The sequence below is a fragment of the Panicum virgatum genome, chromosome 3K (genome assembly GCF_016808335.1).
Source record: "Panicum virgatum strain AP13 chromosome 3K, P.virgatum_v5, whole genome shotgun sequence".
NCBI lineage: Eukaryota > Viridiplantae > Streptophyta > Magnoliopsida > Poales > Poaceae > Panicum > Panicum virgatum.
In genome coordinates this window covers 63541076-63562244 of record NC_053138.1, presented here as the reverse complement: position 1 = coordinate 63562244, position 21169 = coordinate 63541076, and the positions used below count along the sequence as shown (strand labels likewise).

The following is a 21169-nucleotide window of genomic DNA, read 5'->3' as shown; positions in this document are numbered from 1 at the left end:
ACGGTGAACTAAGCATGCGAAGAGTAAACTACTGCATAAATTTCATAATTTTTTAACATCCAAAAATTGTAGATATTAAATACACAAGCTAAAATAAGCATTAACCATGATTAATCAATGCGTCATACAACCATTAAATAACAACAGGTTAAATATTTTTCCTAAGTTCTACATGTCAAAAACAAAACCAACCCAACTGGTTTTATATTTTTCTCATTTTTTGTACTATTTACTAGGCATTTTCAAAGCTTGCAACCACTTAAACTAACATTTAAACTAGAGTAAAAACTATTTAGAAACTGAAGACCAACCTGTAAGGAAAGTTGTAGATCTTAGGACAAGGAATCCAACAAGTTTTAGTTTGTATTTTTCTGATTTTTCTATGATTTACTACGATTTTCCAAGTTCATAGCAAGATTTTAAGAAAAACCTAACCAAACCTTACAAACCAGTCCCTGGTTTCTTGCATAAATGCCCCTGGAATCTTTTATTTCCTTTCAACCATACCCTTGGACGGCCTGTGAAACAAGGGAGGGCGACATGGGGGCGGCGCCACCGTTTCCCGGCGAGGGAGCTCGCCGGCGGCGAGGGCCCCGAGGGGGAATCGCAAGACGAGAGCGGTGCGAACCTGTAGGTGGGTTTGGAGCGCAAGGAGGTGCCCGGAGGTGGCCTGTCCGCGGCGGCCGGCGCCCGACGTCGGCGGAGGCGGCACTCCGGCAGCCGATTCGGGGCGGCCTCGGGCCTGGGAGCATCACCGGCGCGTGGGGGAGCCCGTGGGTGGGTCGGCTTGGTCAGGGAGAGGACGGAGGGTGGAGCTCCATGGCGAGCAGGGGGCGGTGGCGCTGATGGCGCGCGGCGGCGCCTTTGGCACGCGAGCAGGGGCTCGGCCCAGCTCTAGGAGGAGTGGAGCAGGTGCGGGGCGAAGCGAGGCGGCCTAGGGCGCGAGGAATCGCAGCGGGGTGGCGAGGGAAGGCCGGCGCAGGGGCGCTCCGCGGCGGGGCTGCTCGGGGCCGGCTCAGCTCGAGCTCGAGGTCGGAGAAGGAGATGAGAAAACGGACTTGGGCGCTGGACGGGATAAGCACGAGCTCGCGTGGACGTCGAGGTGCGATGGCCGACGCGTGGAGGGCTCGCCGGTTGGGCTGGAACGCAGCGACAGTGAGCGGGCGACGGCGTTTGGCGGCGTGTCGCCCGGCCGAGCGTCGTAGACGCATGGCAAGCGCGAGGCGCTGCCAGGGAGGGCGGTCTGGGAGAAAACAGGGGGCGCGAGGGTGGTTTGGCTCGTGGCGCGGCGTGTGGCCGTCCAGAGGACGGCGCCGGCGTGACGGCCCGACGCCGAGGCGGCGACGGAGTGAGGGAGGGAAAAACAGAGGAAGGAGAGATGGAGTGAGGGCAATCTCGTAAATAAACTGAAGTTCAAAATAAAATTCGTAAATTCAGTTTTTCTCCTTTTTCTTGGTCTCAAATGAAAAAATTTTGAATATGAAAGTTGTTCAAAATTTTGAGATCTTCAACTTTTGTTTCAGATACTTTTTCATTTGAACAATGGTTTGAAAGATAAAATTTGAAACTTGAGTGCATTTGAAAATATCCTATTCCAAGCAGAATTAAAGGTTTTCTTTAAATTTCGTGCTGAAACTTGAAATTTGGCCAAAATGAAAGTTGGAGAGGAGAAAAAGTTCTACAACATTGATGTTGGGCAAAAGTTGATTCAAGTTTTGGATTTGGGAGAAAACAGGGGTCAAGGCTAAGTCAATAACTGAAATTTAACTAACCCTACACGATTAACACTAATAACCATGCTTAAGTGATGATTAGCGACTAAGCACAGAATTAGCACCTAAATTAACACGGGTGTTACAAGTAATTGGCTGAAAATGCTTATGGGCCAAAAAAAATGCTGAAACTTAGGCTATGAATATTGTTTTATGTTTTATTGTTTTATGTTTTATCTTTAAAGCATTATGATAAATGTTATTTCATGTTTAATATTTTAAAGATGTTTTATTGTGTTTTAGCAAATAATGATACAAATAATAATTAGATTTGTTGTGTAATGAAATTTTCTTATGTTTATTTAAATTTTGTGATAATTACATTATGGCTATTACTTGAAGTTATTATTTTACGTGTCATAAGTAATGTTTTAATTAATTAAGGCCAAAATTAAGCAAATATTATGATAAATTAATGACTTATCTCCATTTATGATTAAGTAATTTTCTAATGTTTATGATTAAGCATTCTCATTATGTTTTAATGCTTCACTTTATTTCTAAAGCATTTTATTATGTTCATGTTTTGCCTTAGTACAATTTATATTACAATTGAAAATCATGAGATACTCCCCATTCAAATTGTGATTATTTTCAGTAAAATTTTAGATTCAGTTTTAAGTCTATTTGAAGCATTATTTGTAATGTTTATGGTCCAATTATGATGATGAATTGCTTTCATTATGAAATTAAGTTATCTGCCACGTACTTATGTGCCACTTGAATTGAGGCTTAATAATGAAGCATCTTATGATTCATAAGTATTATCAATTATGTGAGCATGCTTTACTCACAAGAATTGATATGCCCGTAAGTTAAGCATGAAGCTTAAGATCCATTTTTGGGAAAATAATCAAATAATGACATCTTTTAATGGCCCGTCCTCTAAGAAATTAAATAATGGGCCATATTTATTTGATGTCATTAATACTTTTGCTCACGTTTGAAAAATGTGCATCCCATAAATAAGACCATTAAGGAATCATTTATTATAAAGATTGGGTGCACAAGTTCTAATGATTAAGTGGCTTTAACTTATAATTGTCCTAGATTGGAATCAATCCAACGGGATATTTTTTATTCAAGATCAGAATTTCAATGGTTATTCGTGGTTGTATTCTAACCAAAGTAGTTTACAATCATGGATTATCATTATTTAATTTATTAATGAAGTATATTATTCTTAAGCTATGCATACTTAGTGAGTTCAATTTTGGACATAAATTTTAAAGCTGGCTTTTTAATGTTTTCTTAATTGAGCCACAAATAATGTTGATGAGAATACTAAAGTAATATATGAGGACAAATTGAGTTTATTTTAATAAAGATGTCCTCTAATAAATTCATATTTGCTTAAAAGAGTCTCGGGATATCATGATTAATTGACTTGTGGCTACATACTGACTAAAAGTTGTTTGTAGTCATATGTCATTCTCACTTCAAAGATTATGATTACTTTTGTGACTCATGACTATATACTGACCAAAGTTGTTTATGGTCATGTGTCACTAAAATTAATTGAGTTACTAAGTTGCGAGCTCTTAAGCAATTGTGGGCATAATCATAAACTAAGTTTTATCAGATTAAGCTAATACTGACTGATATGAATAATGAGAAATTATGTCAAGGCATATGGGTCATTTTCAAATAAAGTTTCCGCTGCAAAAGAAATAACACTCTGGTTAAGTGTGGCATACGTTCATCATTCTGGCCAAAGCCGATTGGTGAATGTGTGACTGCAAAATTTTGTTATTCCGGTTCATCTTCGGGCCAAAGCTGATTTTGAATCGGAGTAATGTAAGTAGTTTATATCTAAAACTAAGTGTGGATTGTGTTTATCATTCTGACCAAAGCTGATTGATAAATACTTGTCCACAATATTTTTGTTGGTCTTAATCCACTTCTGGCCAAAGCTGATTTGGATTATGATTCAACAAAAGAAGTTTTATGCACATGATATTAAGTGTGGCTTGTACTTATTCTTCTGGTCAAAACTGATGAATAAGTACTAGTTCACAAAATTCTGTAGTTCTTTTCCATTTCTGGCCAAAGCTGACTTGGACTGGTTCAATAGAAGAAATTTGTGCTGATGCTTGCTAAAATATTCTATAAAGCATCACATGCCTCTAAAGATCAAAACTAATGAGTGGCACTAAGAAATTAAATGAGAGTAACTATGCCTTATGGAAAGTACATCTGTTTATGGATGCAAAATCAAACTTATGAATTATCCCTATTGATGATAAAAATTAATTAAGTCATAAGTTTCTAATAAGGTTGTTTTAAATATCACTATCAAAAGCGAAGTGCTTTTACCTGCACCTCATTGGTTTTTAAGATCATAACTAAAATGGCACATACAAGTGTCATAAGAGGTGTAGTTTCCATTAGAAAAATTCAATACTAAGGATATTAATGAGAAATTAATGATTTTATTGATCATCAATACCTAATGGGAAAATATTAAGATAAGTCACTTATGGACAAATATAAGAATAAGGGGGAGCAATCATCAAGATAAGTTATATTAAAAGCACATTTGGCATTAATGGTGAGTTATTTTTCTCATTGTGTATCAATAAGGATAAGATAATGTGATATGCCTCTAGGCATAATTAAGATAAAAAAATGAGACTAAGGTAATAAGATGAGTCTCTAAGTAAGTAAAATACTAAGTTTTAAAGAATTGTATTTATGGAAAGAAAGATAATTTGTTTCTTTGGAATAAAATTATGTTTATTTCCAATGTATATATTCATATTGTTCTTATATGTTGGAATAGGGATTTTTACTTAGAACATATATTAATAAAAAGCTATGAAAGTTCTTCGAAATATGGTACTATTGCATAGTCCACATTTCGAGGGGGAGAGTTCCACTTTCATTAAGAAAGCATTTTTCACTTTTTTATGTCAGGTAAGAATTAAATATTGACAAAATATTAAGATAAGTTTATCATGTGTTAGTTTCTTATGTATTATTTAATTAACAATGTTATTCTTATCATGAGCTATATGTTAGCCTTAGAACTGAATATTATTTCAGTATCATATCTCACCACTAATGTTGCTAAGTTGAGAATTAGATGGGATTTCTAAAGCAAGGAAAAATAATATTAAAGAAAATAAGCTAAGCTCACTTATGAATACTTGCTTTAGCTTCTTGTGGTGCTTTTGAGCCAACATGAAGACCTTTGATCAATCCCACTTAAAATTAAAGGGATTTATTATGTCATAAAGATTGGATGGCACTCGTTACTCATCATTTGAAAAACTATTGACGTCTATAAGTGATACATAAGTACAATGAGAAATAAGTTATTTAATTAAGTTTTAAACAATAGGGATATTGTGTACATAAAATCCAAATTTCTTTTTATTTGGATACTAGGATTGTCTTGGTGATATCTCTTAAGTTTTGAACAATAATGTTCACCAAGATAAAGGTCCAGAAAATGGGTTGATTCCTATTAAGGGCAATAAGTTTGCTTATGTTGTGGCAGACGTAAGTATTATGTGTTTAATTAAGTTATAAAAGGCCCTAAGTATTCTTAAAAGGACCGGGATATCTGGGAAATAAGTCCAGGACTGGACCTCTGGAAAAATCAATTAAGAACACTTTGCCTTATTGGCATAAATGCAAAGGTGTTATGTTACATGCCCACAAGTAAAGAGTCCAATATTTTGGACAATCATGCTACAAGAAGTGTTGATATTAAGAAAAATTCCACATAAGTTATTATCAACACTCTTGTGGGAGAAGTCATATGTGGAAGGCTTCAACCAATACTTTCTATAAAGGCATCATTAAAGATGCAAGTTAAATTGTGGCATGTTTTGAATTATACACCGTCAAATATGAATTTGTGTCCCTGATCCATATCATTTTAAAGATAAGAAATTGCTTTAAGCAATTTATTCCAGAAATTATTAAATGAAAGAGTGCAATTTTGGATCGAGTAACATGTCGAGAGGTATTCCCAGACCTAAGACATTGTGAAAGATTGAATCCAGAATCAAATATGAATATTCAAGGCCTACATAAACTATGTTTAAGACTAAGTGGTGCTTAACAAATTAAGTATGTCATAAGTGTTGAGCATCAAATAAGTTCTAAGATTATGGTGCTCAATATGTAAGCATTAAGTGATGTGACATAAGTCCTAAAGATTGAGCATCATGTTTAGAGGCTTGCCTAATAAATTGCCGGTATAAGAAATAAAAGGCAGCCTATTACTAAGGGACAAGTTATGATTCTGGAAATATGTTGGTTTTCTTTCCTCTTTTAAAAGGTGCATGCACATAAGAATAAATATATGAGGATAAATGTATATGTTTTATATATATAAAAGGAAAACCAATTGCACTCAGGAACTATTATAACCCCATCTCCCCATAAGCCTAAGAGGAGTCACTTTGATTTTGAATGGGAACCATGGTCACTTAGTCCTGTGGTATTTAATTGACTGCAGTAATTGATTGATCTGGTGTACCATCTTTTGAAAAGTGAGTCCGTAAGTTTTCTATAAGCATAAGGAATAATTTTTGGAGCTCCTAAGTTAAAGAAGTTCATTTGATATGAGGTGGCGTACTATAGCAACTGGGTTCAATGGTATTTATGATTCACCATTGTAATCTTTTTGTCTTAGTGCGTCATTTTGTTGAAAAGTGGACTTATAAGTTTAAGCCTTACGATCAAGGGGGAGAATGTTAGAACCGAGTGATCTGTAAAGCTTAAACAGTGATTCATTAAATGATCTACAATAAACGATAAGATAAACTAATGGAAGAAAACTAAAGAATGGGAACAAACGTTCCCGTCCCGTTCTGATCGGGAACGGGAACCAACCTAGAGATGTCGGTCCCCCCCAGTGAGCCTCGGCTATAAAAGGAAAAGGGGTGAAACCCCGTTGAGGTACCCGATCAACCATCGAGGCCATCACCGGGGTTTTGTGACCGGCTCAAACACACACACACATACACAGAGGCAAGAGAACAAGAATGAGAAGAAGAAGAGTGGCTCTAAAGATCAAGGTATGCATTTCATGTCCTTATGTGGTTCCATTTTGAGCTAAAGATCCTAGAACATCTAACAAATCCTTCTCATGTACTGTGAAAAGGACATTAAAGAAATGCCAAACCGGCTACGTTGACCGCTAGTGGTGGCATCTCGATCCAAAAGGAACGTCAGCTATTGGGCAGGCTACGGATACGAATTAAAGAAAATAACTACTACACCTGATTACAAATGGAACATTCCTACCTGCAATTGTTTAGTAATTTGGAGTATATTATAAGCATGTAAAAAGCTAAACAATGCTATCGGGGAGGAATTTAGCCGCCATAAATTTGAATGCTACGGACTTGAATAATCTGACCATGATATATAGGATGGGGATGTCTTGTTATGATGGACTTCCACATAGTTAGTCTTAAACTAGTCATCGTACATGGCTACGACTATTCCAATGACGTGATAAAATGAGCTACTGTCTTGCAAACTCTAGTCTCTGACGAAGCACCGTACGATAATACTACATGTGGGTATTCTACTTCTTTGTTTTGTTTTTTTTGATGAAACAGAACATGTGGTATTTGAAGATGAATTATGCATGTGGTTGGGATGTTTGACTGGGCTTGTTCAGCAAAACGGCCAAAATTAATCCAGTAAACAATGAGTGAATGAAGGTTCCGTGCTAATTTCCGATTTCCGGAGGTTCGTGCAATCGTGCAGAAAATGACTGAAACGCTGGCAAGACTTGTGCGCTCTGTTTCTCTCTATCCAGGTCTGATTTAGCAATCTGCCTCTGCCGTTGTGCTAGTCCTGAATGATTGAGCTGCCTGCACATCAAGAAACAGTGCTAGTCCATTTCTGGCTTCTTCTTGGCCACTGATTTGTTGGGAGTGATCGGAGCGACCGAGCAACAGTGGCAGAATGAAAGGAAACCATTTGTGCATGTGGTCACGACCAATGCAATCTTGGACGGATGCAGCATCTATCCGTCCTGCAGATTAAGATTAGATCAGCAGCTCAAACACTGTGATTGCTTAAAGCACCGGCAGGGTGCCAAAGGGCCGGCCGGCGCGGAAGATCGCCGAAGCAAGAACAAGAAGAAAAGGATCACCGGCCGGCCGGCCGGATCCCCCCGAGAAGAAGGGCAGGCCTCCGAGGAAAAGGCGCCAAGAGCGATCGCATATCCCTCCTGCATATTCCCCGTCTGACGGGCATCCCAAGAGCACAACAACGTGTATATATATGTATATCTGAAGGCTCGATTCGACGCGTACTACCCGCGTGCGTGTATGTGGATGCAGCAGCCAATGGCGAAGGACGCCGGCGCTGGTGCTACCAGTGAGGTCGCCGGCGACGCCGAGCAGCAGCAGCAGGAGGAGGAGAAGCCGGTGGTGCTGATCACCGGGTGCGCCAAGGGCGGCATCGGGTACGAGTACTGCCTGGCCTTCTCGGCGCTGGGGTGCCGCGTGGTGGCCACCGACATCCCGGAGCGCGTGCCGGACCTGGGCGACCTCGCGGCCCTCAAGCTGCCGCTGGACGTGACCTCGGACGCGAGCGTGGAGGGCGCGGTGCGCCGCGTGGTTGCCGAGCACGGGCGCATCGACGTGCTGGTGAACAACGCCGGGGTCGGGTGCACGGGCCCGCTGGCGGAGCTGCGTCTGGAGTCGGTGCGGCGCGCCATGGACGTCAACTTCCTGGGGCAGGTCCGGACGGTGCGCGCCGTGGCGCCGCACATGGCGCGGCGCGGGTCCGGGCGCGTCGTGAACGTGGGCAGCGTGGTGGGCCGCGCCGCCACGCCCTGGGCGGCGCCCTACTGCGCGTCCAAGGCGGCGGTGCGCGCCGCCACGGACGCGCTGCGGCTGGAGCTCCGGCCCTTCGGGGTGCACGTCGTGGAGGTGGTGCCCGGCGCCGTGCGGTCGGGGCTGGGGCACGCCAACGCGGCGGCGCTGCCGGTGCGGGAGGAGTGGCGGCTGTACCGCGGGTTCGCGGCGGCGATCGAGGAGCGGGCGCGGGCGTCGCAGGGTGGGAGGGCGACGGAGGCCGGGGCGCTGGCGAGGCACGTGGCGCGGCGGGTGATGAGCGCGCGGCCGCCGCGGGAGATCGTGTACGGGCACATGACGCTGCTGTTCGCGGCGCTGGCGGCGGCGCCCGGGTGGGCGCGCGACGCCTTCTTCGCCAGGCGATTCGGCCTCCACAACACCACCAAGCCCATCGTCATACCAGGCTCCGACTAGCTTGCATTGCATTGCTTGGCCCGGCCCGGCCCATGTGGTGGGTTTTCTACTTATTTTTATTATAAGGCCCAAGAAAGAAAGAAATTAAATCAAATTGGGCTCCAGCGTTGTGCGCGGCCCACGAACGAAGTCTGTCTCTCTCACATTTATTTTTTCAGTTGTAGACAAGCCTTGAATTTGGGGCATTTGGTTGCGTGACACACACGATTATATCCTCGTGCATCAACAAGCTGCATATATATATATATATATATATATATATATATATATATATATATATATATATATATATATATATATATATATATGCAGATTGCGCCTGGCCGTTGCAGATGGCGACGTCTAACGACTCCATCATATCATGTACGTACAATAGTAGATGCACGGGACACGCACGCAGGTTAATTAATTAAATAAGTTTTGATAAATTAATCAGGACTAGCAACATTTAACTTGTGCTCTCTAATGCGTACATGCATACAATGCATGACGACATGTTTACCTACGATTCCCGGCCAATTCCCCGGCCTATCATTGGGCCACGTTAGCATGCGGCATCCCGACCGTCCATCCGGCAACGAACGGCCATGGCTGCGGGAGGAGCAACGGCCCCCGGACATCGGCCGTCGAAGGGTGGAGGGGTCGTGTGCAGCCAGCCGGCCGCCGCCCCAACGGCCTTGCGCGGCCGAGGCTCCCCCGCGACCGGCTCCTCACGGCGGCCGATGAGGGCAGTGAGACCAGCACACGCCGCCGCCTCCGCGCCAGGCCATGAAGGGAAGGGGGAGAGGCCGGCCGTCGTCCGCTGCGGGGCCAAGGGCCGCGCACCTGCGCTTGCCGCAAGCGCCGCCAGCAGTTGCAAGGGGGAAGGGTCGCGCGCCGCCACCGGCCGGCCCCTGGCCACCTGCTGCCGCGGGGGGAGGGGGAGGGGGAGGGGAGGGGCCGGCCTGCCACCACGTCACGGAGGGGAGGACGAGGACGCCGCGCTGCCCCCCACCTCTAGCCTCGGCCGCCGCCGGCCATGGAAGGGAGGGGGAGAGCAGGGCCAAGCGCCGCCCCGCAGCCACACGAGGCCAAGCGTCGCCGCCGCCGCAGCAGAACAGGGCCAAGCGAAGCAGCAGCATTGGCAGAACGGCAAGCACGGCCCCAGATTACCGATAGAGCGTGGTCGTGGCCAAAGAAAGGGTGCTTACCCTCGCCGCCTGCCTATACGGCTCCCTCTGCTCGTTCCACTGTCCAACGCATGCGAAGGAGGACTGGAGGAGCAGCAACGCCACAGGCAGGCAACGCCAGCCCTTCGCAGCTCCCCCCACGCCCTCACACTCTGCAGAGCACACCTGCCAGCAGCCTTGCCGACAGAGTGGCCATTGGAAGATGACCAGTAGCTGCTCGACGAAATGGCTCAAAGTCAAGCTACTCACTGGACCAACACTCGACACAGACATCCTCTGCCTAGGAATAAGGTGGCTACAACATCCTTAGCCATGTCTTACTCGCGTTCGATGAGACTGTAGCTGCAGCAAGTCGTCTTCTCTGTAGGTAATGTGTGGTTTGATGAAATTTTCTAAAGCTTTCTTCACCTTTTTTTGTGCGGTGTGCCTTATAAAGGATGAATCTCATTTTTTTGTGCTACTTCACCTTTTATTCTGTAGCTCAACAATATTACCTTACAGATACAGTGACAAATTTACAGAGCATTGCAGCATGAGCACAAACCAATAATTACGAACCAAACAAAGTTTGTTTAATACATAGCATGGAGGTGGGATCACAAAGCTGGTAAAAAGATATGTGCATGCAAACTTTACAGACACATCTCGGTAATTGCCAAACGGTGAAGTTTGTACCACAGGCATAATTTTTTTTTGATAAAGTAGAAGCATATTACAAGTTAAGCAAAAACAACTATTAGAGATATATAGCTGTAGGCTTTTATCAGCATTCATTGGCCTTCATTGTATACTGATTCTCTACCATGTATACATAAGCCCATTGGCTATATATATCAGTGACACCCCCCCTGATTGGGGTGTGTGGTGTTCCCCATATTCACTTCCCTACAACAACTTCAACAAGTATTTACTAAAGTGAAGTTCAGCTGCTATGGCATTATGGATTGTAGGAGTATCTTGTGCTATGTAAGCATTAGGATAAAATAGCATCTATACATTCTAACAAATAACAGTGTAGTAGCAGCCAATTTGGCTATCATCAAACTAGGATGTACACCTAAATGAACTTGAAAAGAGAAAATTTGAGGAGGTAGAAGAACTTCTGTATAGCTTCAGAAATATAACTCTCAACATATTGCTCTGTTTTCCTGATGGAGCTCCAGCTTTAATTGCACTAATCATGAGAAACATCAGAAGGATGGCTCTCCCAGCAGATGTTACAAATGCCATTTAAGATGCAGCTACAAGTAGCAATTAACGTGTAGTATGCACTTGTGCTATCCTATTTATTATGCCACTCAAGCACATGCTTAGCTGCCTTAACAACTTTGGTTTCAGGAGCCATCCCTGAACCCTTATACAAGAACCAATCAAAAAGAGTCCATAGTGCAAATTATAATTTTTTTTAGGAAAAATGAATTTATCAGAAATATCACACTCTCATGCAACAGTATTGTACAAAAGATTAGTGCTCAGAATACAATGATACTTGAACTAAACTAAATCTTACTGAGTTGCATTGACTATTTTGCTTTGTTGAATAAATTGGGCACCGAGGAAGTTCTAGATTGCAGTACCAAATTTTTTTGGGATAATATAGCTTAATAAAACAACTCTAAGTCCAAGCTATGCTCATCTTTTCACTAATTTCTCTATAGTAATATCCAAGTTTAAAAAGTGGCTTGGGCATGATCTTTTATAATGGTTGCAATCAGCTAGATAAATGGCAGGAAACAATTTTGTCAGTACATAGACAAACATGTACACTACTCATCTATGGACAATTTGTTTATGACTGTTATGCATACTCCAAACAGTGTGGTCACTCAGACATTTTTGGAGAAACATTACAAATAGAAAATGACATATGGGTTAAAACTTTAGACACGTATTCAATATGTATATACCTCCACAAATGATACTGTATGTTCATCAGGATTCAGTAACATAATTTAAAATTTGCCATTTCATAGACTTTGGAGCAATTCAAAACTTCAATAACTTGAGTGCCCCCTTTTATAGCTGTGATATATTCCTTTAGGCCCTTTTAGAAAAAAAAATTATTTCTTAGCAGCTGACCACTTAAGCATATTAGAAAGTAATTTTATCAAAGTGTAAAAGTTTCCTATTAGTCCTACCGAAGTGTTTGATCCCTTGTTTTTACATTACCTTGACATTACTATTCTGATCTTTTACAAAGAAAACACTGATCAATTATCATTATGGAGTGAAGGGCAAACTGGCCAAATTAAGCTGGCGCGGCAATGCCAAACACCAATCTTTTGGCCCCTATGTAAAGTCAGGATCTTTATAAAACCATGTTACATCTAGAATTCTGGTGGTTCAATGCAAGTATGGTGCTCGCTCATCGGTACATTTGTTTCTTACAAATTCAAAACCACAAGAACACAGTTCGGTCATCACAGTGAAATTTTGCATACATTTTCATCGATCTAGCTACCACAGCTACATATTCTGTGCATGCATTCGCTATTCTCAGTATCTAAAATATATACAAACATGCGCCAAAACCAAAAGTAGGCAATGGTTTCAGCGCGGCAATGCTGCGTGTTGTTTCTAGTTATTTCGAGCCGGCGTGCCTATTGTAGGCAGACCGTACCATTATTGTGCACCTCACACACACCTCTAGATAGATGATACAGATATAATAATGTATACGCGCTCTCAAGAACCATGAGAGTATGTGGTGATATATGTCTATATACGATCGAGGCGCATATATATATATATATATATAGTCTTTTTTTATCATAGATCTGGATATTGCGTATGTTTAGGTGTATAGTAAAAATTATGACGGGCATGGTCGATGGACAGCGCCACTGATTCAATTTTTTGGCTTTCTTTTTCTCCCCTGTTGCGATGGCATGCTGCCAGTCATGGCATCTTGCATTTTGGACCGGAGGGTATAGTCACCGGTATAATCTAGGTACTGGATAGATTTAGCAGAATTCGGTATTCCAATCCAATCCTAGCCGTTGTTGGATGGTCCGGCAGATTTCTGTACTCCAAACAATCCAATCCTACCCGTTGGAGCGAATCCAATCCAACAGTCAGTGTGGTGGACTTAGGGGTGGGCATTCGGTTCTTCGGTTCGGTTCGGTTCGGTTCCTCGGTTTTCGAAGAAATTCGGTTCCTAGAAAATAGGAACCGATCGGTTCCAAGAAATTTCAGGAACCGAGTATTTCGGTTCTCGGTTCTTTCGGTTCGGTTTCAGTTCTAACCGAACTAACCGAATTTTTTTACCGAAAGCTAAGATAACAAGAAAAATATACATGTTCTATAGCAAATTTAGACAATACTTCCTCTACTTTAGAGAATAATAATTGAGAAGAGAACAATAACAATATAGTAAGAGAAATACATGGCAATTGAAGTATGATACATCACATGTAAACTAAATATACTCTTACAAAATGCAAAGTTTATGTAATTCGGTTCTTTCGGTTAATTCGGTTACCCGAGGGTAGGAACCGAATTTTTTTCGGTTATTTCGGTTCTTCAATAACTGGAACCGAACAAGGAACCGAATTTTTCGATTCCGGTTATTTCGGTTTCGGTTCCGATTCTTTCGGTTCGGTTCTTCGGTTTCGGTTAAATTTGCCCACCCCTAGGTGGACTGGTGCCTAACCAAAACCAAACGATTCAACGGGCGATGCGCCAAGGCGTGTGGGACCCAGGAACTGAATCGGCGCCCACCACGTGGCCCACCGCGACACGCCTCGTCATTTGCGTAAGCAGCACAACCGATTATTCGCCTCCTTCGGCTGGCTGGCTGGCGGCTAGACTAGACTAGACTGATTTAGCGTGAGAGGAAAATATTATTGCCAGCCGAATAAGACAATTACCTGTAAGCAAGCAAGTGTTTAATTAATCGTTTTTTTCCTTTTTCTACTCCCATATATATAGTACATATATAAATATATACTGTACAACTAGTAATATAATTTTAGTAGTATATAAACAACTCCAGGATGAGTTGAGTTTCGGGGTGTTCATCATCAACTTGAAACGAATCAAACCCAACCAAAGTTGTCGATTAGACGCCGCCGCGCTGCAGCAGCCAGCAGGCAGGAGCAAGCGCGGAAAAGCAAGGCGCAAGGGAGCCGAGCCGCCACAACCACAGCGGAGAAGACGCGGCCGCCGCCACCCGCCAGGTTGGTTTGGTTTCGATTCCTCCCTCCCCTCAACTCCCCCATCCTCCAAGCACTCCCTCCCTCCTCGATTCTCCTCGCGTCAGATTCTCCCTTCCTTCCCATAGTTCAATCTCCGTCCGCCGCCCCCCCCCCTTTCTCTGCCTGCCTCACTGATTTTTTTCTGGATGCTTAATGCCACGCTCTCGGCTCTACTAGGTGCGAAGGGCTTCTCCCCGGGATCGCCGCGGCGGTTGCTATCCTATATTGCTGCAACGGACCCGCGCCCTTCTTCTTCTTGGAGGTACCAACTCCTCATTCTTCTTTTTGTTTCAGTTCTGCTTGTCTCGCCCAACCCATCCTAGTTACGCACCAGCCCCTTCCGCCGCGATTGATTCTGTTCGCGCATTTGCTCGCCGCCGGTTGCCCCCGCCGACCCCTGCAACCCTCCCCCTCTTCGTCCACGCTACTTCACTTCCTCGGAGGTAGCCGGCGATTGCTCTATATTTTTATCACGAGCGGTATGGTTTTTTTTTTCTTGTTTTTCGAAAAAAAAAGTGTTGCTGCAAGCCTGCAACCAATGATTCTGCTCTCCGCATCGCGTCCTTGCCTGCTCGCTGCCGCTCATGCTCGCACGCAACATTGTTCGGATTCTCGATCCGATCCGATCCAATCCAATCTACCTCTTCACTAAAGTAATCGTCTTTGCCCTCCATACATCCGGTTAATGACGTTGACGTTTCTCTCACATCGTATCATCGTGCATCCTTCACGCTACCACGAATCTACATACAACACCAGAAGCTGACCTCGTTACCTTGGACTTCACACACAGGCCAAAACTGGCTTCAACTTCAAATCGTAGCTTCTGAACTTGCGCTATAGTTTTTTTCCCCCACAGAAACATATGGGCAATTGCCACTGCTACTGTTCGGCAGAGTATTATATATATACTATTCTAAAGTCAGTGCTCTTTTGGACGGTGATGTGTTGCTACATTTGAAAATTATATAAACGCTGTCTTTGCTGCCAATCTCTTCCTGCAGGAAGGCTACCAAGCAAGATGCTTCTCTTCAGATGACATAAACCGTGCCAGCGCGTCACCCTGAGAGATGAAAATCAGCGCGCTTCTGACCTCTGCTGGCATTAACATCGGCCTCTGCGTGCTCTTCCTGTCGCTCTACTCTGTTCTCAGGAAGCAGCCGGCCAATGTCAGGGTCTACTTTGGCCGCAGGATCGCCGAGGAGAACGAACGGCTCCGGGGGGCTTTTATATTGGAGAGATTTGTCCCGTCGACCGGCTGGATAGTGAAAGCCCTGCAGTGTACAGAGGAAGAGATCTTGGCCGCTGCTGGGTTGGATGCTGTTGTTTTCAATAGAATTCTTGTATTCAGGTATGGCGTGCAAAACTTCCGTTTCACCTCCTCCTTGTTTCCTTTGTCCTCAAAAAAATTATGTGCTTCTGCATGTGTTTAATAACCTCAGCAACTAAATTGGCAGCATACGCATCTTCTCCCTCGCTGCCCTTCTGTGTGTCTTCGGAATTCTTCCTCTAAACTATTTTGGAAAGGATATAAAGCATGTTCGAATTCCTTCGGAGTCACTGGATATATTTACAATTGGGAATGTGGAAGTGAAATCAAGATGGTAAGCCGAACAAATTCTTTTCAATTTTATTAATTATCAACTGATGTCACCAGTAGCAGAAATGCTGTGTTCTGTATTAATAACTGGCATTTTAAAAGTGTTTTATGCCTTTGCCAATATTCTGCGTTGATTAATCCGCCATGCTTCACTTCTTTAGGAATTCAAGGAATGAGCATTGTGCAATACTAGAACATAATATGAGAAATACAACAAAACATAGTGCATGACTCGACTGATGTTAACTTTATATTCCGGTTTCCTTGCAGGCTCTGGGTCCATTGTGTAGCCCTGTACATAGTTTCTGGAGTAGCTTGCATTCTTCTGTACATTGTAAGTTCATTTGACAATTGAATGGCTGGGATGCTCTATCTCCCTGTAGCTGGGACGCTTTTTTGATGATTCATTTTCATTTCCTAATTCAGGAGTACAAGCACATTGCCAGGTTGAGGCTCCTTCACCTTACAAGGGCAACACCAAATCCAAGCCACTTTACCGTCCTTGTTCGTGGAATACCAAAGACAGCTAAAGAATCATGCAGTGATGTTGTTGACAATTTCTTCACAAAGTATCACTCATCTAGTTATCTATTCCATCAAGTTGTTTACAAAGTTGGGAAAGTTCAGAAGATAATGGTACTTAGTACTCAAATACATTTCTCTTTTCCTAATGAAGAGCATTTACTATTCTGAGTGAAGTATCACACTGTGCGTCTATTCATTAGATTTCCTCACATGTGGATAATCATTATGGCAGATAATGTAAAATTCTATTTATAGTATTGCCATATTCCTTGTTATCTCTTATCTATATATTTTGAAACGAATCTTTAAAAAAATGTCCAAATCCTTTGGTTGATTTTTCTTTTCCTTTGTGAATACTTGTGTTTCACTTAATCTTTAATCTTTATAGTGTCCAAATGCTTTTTGTGTCTAACTTTAATCTTTAACTCTTGACAGACAGGCGCAAAGAAAGCATATACGAAGTTCAAACATTTCACAGACGAAACTGTTGATCAGGGATGCAGAACAATTACCTACCGCTGTTGTCTCTGTGGAACCTCTTCAAATTCTTTCAAGTTGTTGAACACTGAATGCGAGCAGAACAAGGGGAAAACTGGCAATGAATCCAGATCGAAATTAGATGATGAGGTTAAGCTTGCATGCATTCTATCTTTTGCTTAATCTATCAGTAATTTTGAATAAATTGGTAATTACTATGTGGAATTGTATGCAGGAATGCACAGCTGCTTTTGTATTTTTCAAAACTCGGTATGCTGCACTTGTTGCCTCAGAAATACTTCAAACATCTAACCCTATGAAATGGGTTGCTAATCTAGCTCCAGAACCAGAGGATGTGTATTGGTCCAATCTTTGGCTACCCTATAAGCAGCTTTGGATTCGTCGTATAGCTACACTCATAGGCTCTATTGTTTTTATGTTCTTATTTCTGATACCGGTGACATTTATACAAGGATTATCTCAGCTAGAGCAGCTGCAGCAGAGGCTCCCTTTCCTAAGAGGAATATTGAAGAAGTGAGCATTGATAGTATAAAGGTCATCTCGATAGAGTTTGGCGTATAATGTGATATCATGCTGCTAGATGCTACTCATTTACCCATCTCCACACTGCATGTTTTGACTGTTACCTATGTGCAGGAAATACATGACTCAGCTAGTGACTGGGTACCTTCCCAGTGTCGTACTGCAAATTTTTCTGTACACTGTTGCACCAATTATGATGCTATTTTCTACATTGGAGGGCCCTACATCTCACAGCGAAAGGAAGAGGAGTGCTTGCTGTAAAGTGTTGTACTTCACGGTTTGGAACTTATTCTTTGTTAATGTATTATCTGGTACTGTCCTAAGTCAACTGAATGTGTTATCAAGCCCAAAGGATATTCCTATCCAGCTTGCTAGAGCTGTACCTGGACAGGTAAATCATTTTCTTTTGCTTGTGATTTAAAAAGAACAAGATTTTGATTAAGATAAATAAATTTCTTGCATGTGGAAAGATACTGTATTTAGTTTTCATCTAACATTTGTTTTGCTTTCTGTAAATATAATTTTATTTCCAGGCTACCTTCTTCATCACCTATGTTCTGACCTCAGGATGGGCTAGTTTGTCATCTGAACTTATGCAGCTCTTTGGTCTTATTTGGAACTTTATAAGGAAATACGTTCTGAGAATGAGAGAAGACACAGAATTCGTGCCCTCATTTCCCTACCACACAGAAGTACCAAAAGTTCTGTTGTTTGGGCTGTTGGGATTCACATGCTCTGTGCTGGCTCCTCTGATCTTACCTTTTCTGCTGGTGTACTTTTTCCTTGGTTATGTTGTATACCGCAATCAGGTGAGAAGCTTGAGAATGTATTTTTCTTATTTACCTCAAATTTGTCCAGACCATTCTGATGTACTATTTGTGTTCTTTTCAGTTGCTTAATGTGTATCGAACAAGGTACGACACAGGCGGTTTGTATTGGCCAATCGCACACAACAGTCATATTCTCTCTTGTGCTCACCCAGGTCATTTGCCTTGGTGTATTTGGCCTTAAAGAATCACCGGTAGCTGCAGGCTTCACCATACCCCTTATCATCCTTACTCTTTTATTTAACCAGTACTGCAGAAACCGGCTTCTTCCATTATTCAGGACTTTTCCTGCACAGGTAATATTAATGATCCTTAATAGCATATGGAGATGTATTTGGGTTGACTAGAGCATAGAAAATAATTGAGGGCTAGAGTTTGTTTACGGTGAGTTGCTCTCGTGATATTCACTGCTGCATTGCGATTGTGCAGGATCTAATTGACATGGACAGGGAGGATGAACAGTTAGGAAGAACAGATGAAATTCACCACCGACTACATTCTGCTTACTGCCAGTTCCCTGACACTGAAGATGTACCCCTCGAGAAAATTAAAATTATTGGTGTGGATGAGGAGCAAGGTTCTAGCTCGGGCGAGTCCACTGGCAAAGAAACCCGTGAGGATCCCAAAAGGGACCTGTCCCACCCAACATTAAAAGGACTCCCGGTTAGCCGTCTCCGGCATGCTGTGAAGTCGATTACTTTCCTCATCAGATTGCAGAAAAGAGGATTGTCAGAATAGAAAATTAGATAATTAGTTAGCTGCTAACTCCTTCGCCTGTCCATTCATGTAATTGTGCATAGCACAGAGACATACATAGTACAGCATTCCCTAAGAAAAAAAGGGATAACATAGAAATATATGAGAGCATCGTTACGGGTGCTGAGCAATTTTGGTGGTTTTAGTTGCTTCATGTTGTGGTGCTGCATGTTTTTTGTTATGTAGCATGTTGTGGTGCTGCATGCTAGTTGTTAGCTGGTAGATTCAGCTTTTCAAACCTGAGCCTTGCACATTGATGTAATGCCCAATGGTTTTCTTGTACTGAGATTCGTGTTGCCAAAATGATACAGAAATAGTAATGTTCCTCCTCCCTCCATTGGCTTCTTTGATTGTGCCTGTGCTAACTTTAGCAACTCTGTTAGCAATCCAGGTTTCCATGCACCTATTGTTTTGTGGTTGAGGACTATACTAATTGGCCTTTTGAGCTGGCTTAGCTGTAAACATGTTGGATTGAAACGGTTACCGAATCCATGGCTGTCAACAAGCATGTGCCATCATTTACAATTGAGCTGGTATCTGCATATTCGCAGCTGTTAGGAATTATATTCCTGTACCGAACTTCGCAGCCATCCCCCAAGGGCGCGTTGTATCATGATCTGGGTACGATGATAAGTGAGCAAGGGTCGGGTCGTCACCTGAATGGCGCGCTACATCTACGCCCGGGTGTAGTGAAAAATGAGTAAGGGTCTTCGCACTTCCCTCGACGGGTGCGAAGGGTAAGGAAGCTAGCCGAACCAACTAGGATTCGTATAGGTAGCTGGAACGTAGGGTCCATAACGGGTAAGTTGCGAGAGCTAGTTGATGTAGCAATTAGGAGGCGTGTAAATATTCTAAGCGTTCAGGAGACTAAATGGAAGGGCCAGAAGGCGAAGGAGATTGATGATACTGGCTTCAAGCTTTGGTACACGGGAGCAACTCCGGGTAGGAATGGTGTAGGCATCTTGATTGATAGGAGCCTTACGGATGGAGTCGTAGAGGTTAGAAGGCAAGGCGACCGGATTATCCTAATCCGGTTGGTAGTTGGAGATTCGGTTTTGAATGTGATCAGTGCCTATGCCCCTCAGGTAGGCCTTAGTGAGAGCACCAAGATGCAGTTCTGGGAAGATCTAGATAGCATGGTTAGTACCGTGCCTACCAGCGAGAAACTCTTCATAGGAGGAGATCTCAACGGCCATGTGGGTGCGACTAATGTAGGGTTCGAGCGAGTGCACGGGGGTTTTGGGTATGGTAGCAGGAGTCAAGAGGGGGAGGATGTGTTGAACTTTGCGTTAGCCTACGACTTGTTGATAGCGAATACCGTGTTTAAGAAGAGGGAATCCCATCTTGTGACGTTTCGTAGTGGACAACACTCGAGCTAGATCGACTTTATCCTTACTAGGAGGGAGGATAGACGTGATTGCTTAGATTGTAAGGTGATACCTGGGGAGTGTGTTGTCCCTCAACACAAGCTTGTGGTGGCGGACTTTCGTCTTCGGGTACGTGTCCACCGGGACAAATGTGCCAAGATTGCAAGAACAAAGTGGTGGAAGCTTAGAGGGGAAGCGGCACAAGCGTTTAAGGAAAGGATGCTAGGTGAGGGGCCTTGGGAAGAAGGAGAAGACGCAGATGACATGTGGCTAAAGATGGCAACATGTGTTCGGAAGGTGGCCTCAGAGGTGTTTGGCGTGAGTAGGGGAGGCAAACAGGAGGGGAAAGACACCTGGTGGTGGAACGACGAGGTGCAAAGGGCTATTAAGGAGAAGAAGGAGTGTTTCAAGCGGCTCCATCTTGACAAGAGTGCAGCCAACATCGAGAGCTATAATTTAGCGAAGAGGGTTACAAAGCGAGCTGTGAGTGTAGCAAAGGGTAAGGCGTATGATGACCTGTATCAGCGGCTAGGCACGAAAGAAGGGGAGAAGGACATTTATAGGATGGCTAGGATCCGCGAGCGGAAGACAAGGGACATCAACCAAATCAAATGCATTAAGGATGGGACAGATCGACTGCTAGTGAAGGATGAGGAGATCATGGATAGATGGAGAGAGTACTTCGACAAG

At 43.2% G+C, this 21169-nt stretch overlaps 2 protein-coding genes across 2 annotated transcripts; both read left to right on the top strand.

Moving 5' to 3' along the window:
* Window positions 1-7692: 7692 nt before the first annotated feature.
* On the top strand, window positions 7693-9204 carry LOC120701612 (short-chain dehydrogenase ptmH-like). The gene has a single exon (XM_039985591.1). It carries the CDS (start codon window positions 8075-8077, stop codon window positions 9017-9019), a length of 945 nt encoding a protein of 314 aa, XP_039841525.1. The 5' UTR covers window positions 7693-8074; the 3' UTR covers window positions 9020-9204.
* A 4999-nt stretch (window positions 9205-14203) lies between these two features.
* LOC120700235 (CSC1-like protein RXW8) lies at window positions 14204-19449 on the top strand. Its single transcript, XM_039984458.1, is given in 12 exon segments — window positions 14204-14366; window positions 15389-15735; window positions 15842-15988; window positions 16255-16318; window positions 16411-16620; window positions 16945-17136; window positions 17222-17520; window positions 17644-17920; window positions 18063-18338; window positions 18421-18473; window positions 18475-18652; window positions 18786-19449. Coding segments are annotated over 11 exon segments (2286 nt in total). The 5' UTR covers window positions 14204-14366; window positions 15389-15454; the 3' UTR covers window positions 19095-19449.
* Window positions 19450-21169: the final 1720 nt, after the last annotated feature.